The sequence below is a fragment of the Pieris napi genome, chromosome 17, assembly GCF_905475465.1.
Source record: "Pieris napi chromosome 17, ilPieNapi1.2, whole genome shotgun sequence".
NCBI lineage: Eukaryota > Metazoa > Arthropoda > Insecta > Lepidoptera > Pieridae > Pieris > Pieris napi.
Window position 1 is genome coordinate 4,235,663 of NC_062250.1, and position 10,026 is coordinate 4,245,688.

The 10,026-nt window shown below is 32.5% G+C and overlaps 1 protein-coding gene across 1 annotated transcript; it reads left to right on the forward strand.

The window, feature by feature from the left end:
• The first annotated feature begins 466 nt into the window (after positions 1-466).
• Positions 467-6,948, forward strand: LOC125057902 (cyclin-A2-like). The gene is made up of 8 exons (XM_047661849.1): positions 467-834; positions 904-1,202; positions 2,022-2,262; positions 2,615-2,838; positions 3,212-3,416; positions 3,833-4,007; positions 5,007-5,145; positions 6,119-6,948. Exons 1-8 carry the CDS (start codon positions 688-690, stop codon positions 6,225-6,227), a joined length of 1,539 nt encoding a protein of 512 aa, XP_047517805.1. The 5' UTR covers positions 467-687; the 3' UTR covers positions 6,228-6,948.
• Positions 6,949-10,026: the final 3,078 nt, after the last annotated feature.

The following is a 10,026-nucleotide window of genomic DNA, read 5'->3' on the forward strand; positions in this document are numbered from 1 at the left end:
CGATGAAATTATACGGTATAAAAGTATTAATTAGGATCAGAATTATCAATTAAGCCATATTATTTAAAAACTTGTAGCAAGTTATCGCCAAGACAACTAATCTTGATCGTTTTGCGTCACGTGACATACACAAAATATGGAGTAAATCCATGACGTTTTTAAACGCTTTATAATGATTGATTTTTATAACAATAATATATTTCCCACTATCTTTTTCCTTTTGTTTAGTTTAAAATGAAATCGATTTAAAATGTCTCTAAATTAACATCTCTACATTAATCGACAAAAAATAATGGGACACTCGAATTTAACAGTACTAAAATAACTAAAATCCCAATTATTACAAAAAGAAAACAATGATTACTTATCTGTGCGAAGACAGCTTACTTTTGGTGTCCATGAGCTGACGCTATTGGTTAGAATTTAAAATATAATAGACTAAAGAGGAACAAAAACTGCAACAGCTGAATCTATCAAAATGCATTTTTTCCGTTGACGCTATTCTCATATTGAGGGTGGAATTTACAGATTTGCGGAAATATTTTTTAAACTTCACCCTCTTTTTTGTCAAAATGCAATTGTGAATGCTTTGCACGTTACGTATTTCCGCAGAATTGCCTTCCTGTATGTGAACCCCGCTTTGAGCTAATACTCGTTAAACGGTTAGTGTTTACGGAAACAGGGGCAATGGCATCGTTCAGAATTCACGAGGATCAAGAAAATTCTTCACTAGCTGCAAGGAAAGAAGCAGAAGTATTTGCCGCTGCGACTCAGAGACGTGCATTAGGTGATCTGAGCCAGTTCAAATGCAACCAGAACCGCAACGTGAAAAATGTAAGTCGAATTTCAATTTAGTTACATTTTTGTTAACTTCTTGAAAAGTTATTTAAACTTTTATCATAGGTTGGAATAACGAATGGACCCTACAAGGGCCAAGATGAAAATAGAACGGTGCGGAATATCAAGAACGAAAAGAATATCGTGCCCCCTGTAGCTCAGTTTCGCGCCTTCAGTGTATATGAAGATAATCCCACAAAACCTTTGGAAGTAGATTTGAAGAAACGAGAGCAAGCATTCAAGCCTTTCATTTCCAAAGAATTGAAAAAGGATAACTTTTTCCTTAATGCTGCAGAAAATGTCAAGGCACTTTGTGCTCAAGCTGAGAAGCAATATGAAAAGGATAAGCCTATTCTTCCTGTTAGGTAAGTTAGCCCTAATAATATGTCCATACAGTAATTAAAGATTTATTTACCATGCTTTTTACGTAATAATGTTTAATATAATGTCTTACTTGGACCCCATATATTGGTTTAACTAAGTTACATGTTAAATTAGGTGTGATTTAAAGCATAATATATGGATGGTAAAGGTTTTTGTACTCGTTATATAATTATGAATACTATGCGTTTTTAAAACCATGACTTAGAATATACTGGGTAGCTATTGTTTTCTTACATCACACCATAATATTGAAAGATAAAAATGCTTATGCATGAACAACTTAATGTATGTCTATGTGTCAAGGTTTTGTCAAATCATCAAACTTTTTCTTATTGCGCTGCTAAATAATACTATCTAATTGAAAAATTTGGTGTTAAAGTCAATCAAAGTAGAAGTGTACTTTACATCTAATGGTTAATATTTTATTTCATAATTCTTGTATCGTTGGAACATTATTTTGTAAGTAATTCTTGTACTCTTTTCTACAAATGTAGTCTCAGCCTCAGTTTTTGTCTCTTTTACGTTTATGTGTAATACCTTAGTCATTTTGTGTTTTCTATTAATGTTTCTGTATGTAACTTAAGCAAAGTACATGTTTTGGGGAAAGAGTCATAACTAATTTTTAGTGGCATTGTGTTATGATACCACTATGGTTTGAAGGTGCATGCTGGCTTAGTCATAAAAATAAATACTTTAATTGATATTAGGCGCCTTATAGAATAAAGATTTTTAAGTTGCCTTTCTGCTTAATCACTTCTGTTTAACTGACAAATCTGAATCTGGTATATTACCTTATCTAGAAAACCCCTACAAGAAAAGAAAGAGGTAGAAGATAAGAAAGAACAGAAAGCTCTTAAAGATGATATTGAGTCACCAATGTCTGTAGTAGACTCAAGTATACTGTCTATGTCAATTTCCAAGAATGAGAGCCAGCTAGATGTAATTGATGAAGATGCGACAACAGCTCAGACTAACAGGGAATTGTTTTTCCATGTCGTGGAATATAGACAAGATATTTATGACTATATGAGAGAGATAGAGGTAAGCATCAGATGTTACACTTAAGTGAGAACTAAAAACACTTAAACAAAAACCCAAGAAAATATTAAAGACTTACATTTTTTAACATGTACATTGTACACAAGTTTAGTTTTAACATTTAAATACTAATTCTTTGTCAACATGGGACAGTTTTGTCAACACCTCATTTCTTCTTTCTTCCTTAGTTATTTTTTTACATACCGAATAGTGTTAGTTTTTTTTTACTTCTTTAGATTTTGTCAACCACACAAAAATAATATTATATAAACCAACAAAAAAATGGAAATAAAAACAATGAAAAATAGTTTCTTTGAATTATTTCATTTCTTAATGACACATTTCATATATACAGGTAAAGAACCGTGCCAATCCCCGCTACATGCGTAAGCAACCGGATATCACTCAAGTTATGAGATCTATTCTTATTGACTGGCTTGTTGAGGTGTGTGATGAATACAATCAGCAGAGTGAGACATTACACCTGGCTGTTTCATATGTTGACAGATTCCTGTCTTATATGAGTGTGGTACGCACAAAACTTCAGCTTGTTGGTACTGCTGCTACGTACATTGCTTCGTAAGTTTAATACTTTGTTATTAGCAAGTTAGATATTACTCTTTATATCTAATAAAAAAAATTATTTTACTTAATGATATTAATTATTTGGATAAAAAATTTATATCATTGAGGAAAATACTGCCTTCAGTATTTATTATTTTGTACATAGGCTTTATCACATTAATTTTGCTTAATGTTAGTCCTTGTCTAAGTTTCATTTGGAAACTACCTTAATAAGGCTGTATTATAGTTTGTTACACAGCAGGGCAATGTTTTTGATAGATTTCCAGCTAAATTTGTTAATTGAAAGTTTCATTACTGCAAAAATGTTTCTGTCTCAAGCCCATGCCACTTAAATTGACCTGAGTAAAGCTACTTTTAAAATCTCCAGCAAATATGAAGAAGTATACCCACCGGAAGTATCAGAGTTTGTCTACATAACTGATGACACATACACAAAGAAGGAAGTGTTGCGTATGGAACATTTAATACTGAAAGTGTTGTCTTTTGACCTCTCAACACCGACATCTTTGGCTTTCCTATCACTCTACTGCATATCTAATGCTCTCTCCAAGAAAATCTTTCATTTAGCTGCGGTGAGTATATTTAGTATCTATGACTCAAAATATTATTTATTAATATTGGTTGTATAGTAACAGCACTGCAAGTGTTCTAAAAATTTAAATCTTTCCATTTTATTAAATTCTCTTTAAATATATTGTATTATTGATACTGTTTTTAGCCTTGCAGCCTTATTTATGACGACAATAAACAAAATAATATTAAAATAATAATTATTATTCTGCCTATTTTGAACACAGAGAATATTCCTAATATGTACTTTAGACATAATAATTTATTTCAGACATTAACAGTAGTATGAAGCGGAGAAGCAATTATGAATTATTTTAATTTTTTGTAACCAAACAAGCTTTTGTAGTCTGGCTGTCACTGAATAATATAGTTACTTTGTCAAGGAGTGTTGGAATGATTAAAATTTATTTATTTCCAGTACATCGCAGAGTTGTCATTACTGGAATCGGACCCCTACCTTCAATTCAGGCCTTCGATAATAGCAGCCAGTGCTTTGGCCACAGCACGCCATTGTCTTCTTTGTGAAAGACAGGACTGCAGTACAAGGACCGGAGAGGAAGACCAGGGATTACGGCCTCAATGTGCTAATATAGGTGAGTTAAAGTGAAACTTATAAAGAAGTAGGTGTTCCCGATAATTTGAGTTGGAAATACTTGTCCTTATTAATTCAAGCCACTATTGGGTATAATCATACCTGGTATGACAAAATATGGATTATAGGTGTCATTGCTTATAAACGTTGTGTAAAACAAAAACTTTGCGATTAAAAAGAGTGGCGGAGAGTTTATTCCCAGTTCTTCTCTTCCGTTCTACGCCCTTGATTTGAGAACTGGCAGTAAATGTAAAATTAGAAGCATTTAGTGTATATTTCTTGTTTGACGTTCAAACATTACATACGTGTACATTGTGTTACCTACATGAATAAATGATTTTTGATTGATTTGATTGATTGATTGAGCTATAAATTATAGTATATTATGAGTTAGTGTTTGGCGGAGAAGACATAAACTTTAGAATCCTATGCCTATGGTATAACAATATTGTGTAATATCCGTAAATTTTGCCAATTGAAGCGACTTAAAAAATCACTAATATACCGAAAACGTCTTTGTTATATGCCTAAACAAAGCGAAAATACGTTTTCTTTTTATAAATATAATCAGAAAAAATATTTGATTAGACAAAAAAAAAGACAAGTTCTTTCTGAACAAAATAATTTTTGATTTATTTTATTGCTTACGCCATCTTGCAGTCAGAAAAAGGTTAAAATGAGTTTTATTTTCTGTTTTTAAAGGCAGCTGAAGGTGAATGCTTTGAAATAAGAGTGTTAAAAAGCCGAAGGAAAATTCATACAGAATTAAATTATCCATTTTAAAAATATTTTGTTGTCATAGAAGTTCCTTACTACTTACAGCGTTTGATTGTTCATTAAATAAAGAACGTATTTGCGTCCATATTTCAACGATCTTGTAAATTATTATATTGCTTTGAGTTATAGAATAAAATATATTTTAATAATAGGATTGTTGAATATTGGCTTAGAACTAATCTTTTCTGTATTTATGCTTTATTAATTATTGAATTAATTGCAGCGTGGCCAGCGGCGTTGGCGCAAAGCACGGGTTACGCGGTGCGTGAGTTGGAGCCTTGCGCCCGCGAGTTGGCTCGTACTCACGCGCACGCAGCTGCGCAGTCTTATCGCGCTATTCCCGACAAGTACTCCAACAACAAGTGAGTACAACTATTACCTAAATTGACATGAAAAGGGTACCTAAGCTAAATCCTATTTTAAATTAATAATCTATTGGCACTTATTGAAACTTATTGTTCCTATATTTATTATAACTGATTAATTTTAAAACAATACTCATTATGACTTACCATAGTAAAAAAAAATTAAAAGTCAGGGTTTTAACACACTATCTTTAAGGACAAAATCATATGCTTACTCACTAGGCTTACACTTGCTAGGCATTGAATATAATATTATGTTTTAGATTTACAAAATCTAATCATTATTTATTTATTAAGGAAACTAATACTTAGATACATCTCTATACAGTAAAAATAAAAAAATGTAAAACATAAAATAAATAGACACATTGGACATATCCACAAAAAAAGTTTCGTAACTGATAAAGAATACAATACAAAGTAAAACATGACAGTACAAAATTTAACACTAAACTAGCAGCTATAATAAAAAAACAAGGAAGATCAAGGCTTATGACATTAAGAGTTTTAACTTATTCTTAAATGAAGCAGTAGAAGAGTGCGAACACATTAGACAAAGTATAAAAATAAATCAGTGGCACTACAACCTCTTTATATTTATTTATTATTTATTTATTAACACTTCGTTGCAAAAAACAATAAATCAAACACAATACAAAAAAAATTTATAGGTCGGGGCCTTAGATTTCTGAATCTGTTTCATCATCATCTTTAAATCTAATAGGCAAGTAGGTGATCTGCGTCCTGTCCCTGACACACGCCGTCGACTTTTTGGGTCTAAGACATGTCGGTTTCCTCACGATGTTTTCCTTCACCGTACGAGCAAGTGTTAAATGGGCACATATAAAGAAATTACATTGGTGCAAATTACAGAGATCGAATCAATGACCTCAGGGATGACAGTCGCTGAAGCCACTAGGCCAACACTGCTCCTTAGAAAAAGTATTTATTTTAATTAATTTAATTTCAGATATGATGCAGTTTCAACTATTGAACCGAAGCCAATGTACCCAGTAGGAAAATACCAACCGCCAGCGCCACCTGCCGCTCGGAATAACGAAACTGCGCGCATTGGATAGGATCAATACAAACCAACCATAAATCATGTATCTGGACTTTTTATGCTTAAGGAAATCTCATTTGAGAAAACTAATTCTCACTTTTGAGTATCGAAGCACAACTGGAATCATGTTCCAAAATGCTGGACTTACAATTGAAATGTTTGTGCGTTTAAGTGCTTATTACATTTTAAAAAAAACTCTCTTTTATGAGGAATTATCTTTTAAAGGCAATGACGAATTTCATATTTAATGATATTGGTAATCATGTTGCAAAAACAATTACAGGTTGATAACCTCCTTTTTTGAGTCGGTTCATAATATTGCCAATGATTTTGTATTTTTTGTCGTTCTTGTACTTGATAAATTGTGTTAAAGATAATGACTTGTAATATTTTGTGACGGTTTCAAGGAACTGAAATTGACATTTTCGTTAAGGCGGTTAAATAAACCTTCGTGGACCAACTAGATTAGGTTAAAAGTCAATTAGGCTTATTTTAGTATAATTTGTGGTTGTAATGCATTTTCTATACCTTTGTGGATGTTTCAACTGCCGACACTTAGTTCGTTCACTTTGTTAGTAAATTATTATTATTTTTGAGATATAAGGTATGTTTTTAATGTTGATAGGTAGTTTTTAATGTAATTTAATAATTTTAATATAATAAATCTGCATATTCAGCGTTTCTAGTGGAGCCAAGTTTGAGCTATTTATAACGATAATATATGGTATTTAAATAAATTGGTGTTTTATTTAACCTCACCCGGGTGGTCAATGAAAGAAAGAAATGATTTCAAATGACTTAATGCAAATTGCATTACTGTTTTAAGCATATAACTCATGGATATATCATTATCCATAAAGGTCCATTATACCTTTTAAAACGGCGGTAGAAAAAAATACTCTCAGGTTTTTTATGGTATCTACATAAAATAATCTCACGTTGTATAATCTATATAATGTATTGCCCCTGGCCTCAAATTATTTTCCAAATAAAATGAACAATTTTTTTCAGTTAAGTTCTTCAATCAATAATTTATTGCGAAACCAACAAGAAATTATTGATTGAACTAGATTCTTTTAGTATTTAACAAACATAAAATATAAATACTAATAAATGATTTCTGTTAATAATTAAGAACAATTAATAATGTTTGTACAAAGGTAAAAATAATCAAAATTTCATAAAAAATCCGATGTCTATTGTGCCCTTCTGCTATGCCGGCCCTGATTGATTTCGTCATAATAATAATAATACCTAAGCGGGAATTGTCAGAATGTTTGAAGTGACGTTTTCTAATCCTTAGCACTAATGGTCACTTACGGCCAAAATTAATAATGTATCCTCAATCTATGATTATAACCAATCTTGGACTGATTCATATCTAAAGACCGATCTCCAATCTGCATGCCAATAAACATTTCTGCTATCCGATTGTTTATTTGACAAAAGATTGACAGCAATCTTTTGCGTGATCCTTGCCTCTCGACCGCGTTTCGTTCAATGCAATATGTTGTGTTCAAGCATACCAAAAGTTTGCTGTTTTTGGAACGAAATAAAATAAGTAAGACTTAGGGTCTGTTTCACAATGTATGGATAAAGTAGCAAATAGCTATGCAACGTTTTGTTTGTTTTTTTGTTACGAACAAATAAAGTTACAAAATTCTATAGAAAAACATAGAACCTTAACCTTTTTGTTGGTCATTTAATATTACTTGTAATGAAACGGGTTGTCATTTTCATATGGTATTTTTGTTTGTTAGGTTATTGAGTATTTTAGTACATATTATTACAAATATAAATTTTCTCTGAGAAGTTTGTGTATGTTGTTTTTGTGATTCGAGGTTGGTTCTTTAACTTAAAAAAATGTCTACGCAAAAACGTGAAAGAAGCGTCAATTTCAGCCGGGAAGAAGTTGACCTTCTAACTTCGCTTGTTGCTGACCATAAAAATATATTAGAAAATAAAAAGAGTGACTCAGTCACCTGGCAGGAGAAAGAGCAGTGCTGGAAGACGCTGTAGGCGCTGTTTAATAGCACAAGTGGGGTAAACTTTCGCAGTGCTAAAGCTTAAAGAGGGCTACAAGAAAAAAGTCTGCCTTGATAAATGCTGAAACATATCGTACAGGAGGTGGCCCTAGTGCTGCTACTCCTCTTACCCCCTATCGAGGAAAAAGTCAAAGACATGATATTGTTGTCTGTCGAAGGAAATGAAAGTCAATTGAAAGGAAGAGCTTCTAAATAAGAGAAAGCAATGGGCATTTGAAGAGGAAGAAAGAGAGCATAAAAGAGAATTATGGGCCATAGAAAAAAATATATTGTTAAATAAATTAGAAAAATAATAGATTTTGTGCCTGGAGCGAGGATGTATTGTATTAAAAATTTGTATTTTTATTTAAATAAAAGCATTGAATTTTTATTTAATTTATCTCAAAAATGTTGTAATTTATAAAATATTATAGTAATAAAGCAAAATAATCACTTATAGGATTACTTCGCACACTTGCATTTCCCACGTTGTCTTTTGCGCTTTGATCAATATCATCAGCTTGTTCATCTACTTGTTGCTGTAGTTCAAAATGTTCATCTCGCATATCAATAGCAATATTGTGCAACACTGCACATGCCACTATCACGGCTTGTACACGAGATACTTGAAGCAAAACCTTTTTTGACAAACCGATTTTGGGGAACCGATTTTTTCCAAACACCATAATATGTCCTTTCCACCACATTTCTGCTTCGTATTTGAGATTCGTTATAAAGATGTTCTGCTGGAGTCTTGAGTTTTTGAAGTGGAGTAAGTAGGTAGTATCTATAGTAACAAATATTTTTGGTTGTAGCTAATATTTAAAAATTTTTTTACAAAAGTTGATGAAAAGATGAAACCTGCAAGAAGTCATATATAGACATCACTTTGTGTAAAAGTGTCTCCAAAGCTTCTTTTGTTAATCTAAATGTGAATTCGGCGTCATTCAGGCTCTGGATATAATAAATTCTTGGCTTCTTATGTCTTCGCACAGAAGTACGTTGTCTTCTTCCAGCTTCAGAATTACTATCCCAATCGGATAATTGCATTTAAACTTCCAAATCACTATCACTAGAACTGGAAGATGACGAAGATGAATAAATTTTCCCAATGAATATTAAGTTAGGTCGCAATCCCAAACCCAAATCATACGAGTTTCACCGATAGCAATCCGAGATTGATTTGGCCAATCGAAGCAACTGTCAAAATGGACAGATAGGTTGTTGGCATGAGTAAACATTCATTTTCATACAGAGGGCAATCTTCAATCTCTTATCCGCCCTCTGAACGATTGGTTGAATAATTAGATTGGTATCTCAGTCCATATTGGCATGCTTTTCTTTAGAAATGGATTGAATTGTCAGTCTATGACAGCTAAAATTGGATTGATATTGCATATTGGTTTTGGCCGTTACTGTATGTATGGCACAGAAGGCTGATCACGTATTTGCATGTCAATACAAATGTAACACTTAAAAATGACCTGAGAGTTGAAAGAATAGCTACTAGTTCAACTAAGGTTGAATTTCAGATTTGACGTTTGGAAGCTGCCAATCTTCACTTGAATCTAGAATCTAGAAATCCAATTAGATTTTTCGAAGCCAAAATGGCTAGACAAAGAATCTAGCAGTAAAATCTATTCGCAGAATGGGCGTCACACGTTCCGGGCTACTGATCTCGGCTGTGCAAATTGCGATGTTAGACACGAGGAAACCGCATATGCAAAATTCTTTAGCACAGTGCTACCGGCTGTACGGTAAAATAAAGCAAAATATTTTTCAAAGTAACAC

Coding starts and splice junctions, on each gene's coding strand:
- LOC125057902 (XM_047661849.1), top strand. CDS start 688: ATGGCATCGTTCAGAATTCACGAGGATCAAGAAAATTCTTCACTAGCT. Junction 1,203..2,021: donor AAGCCTATTCTTCCTGTTAG/GTAAGTTAGCCC, acceptor TACCTTATCTAG/AAAACCCCTACAAGAAAAGA. Junction 2,263..2,614: donor ACTATATGAGAGAGATAGAG/GTAAGCATCAGA, acceptor TCATATATACAG/GTAAAGAACCGTGCCAATCC.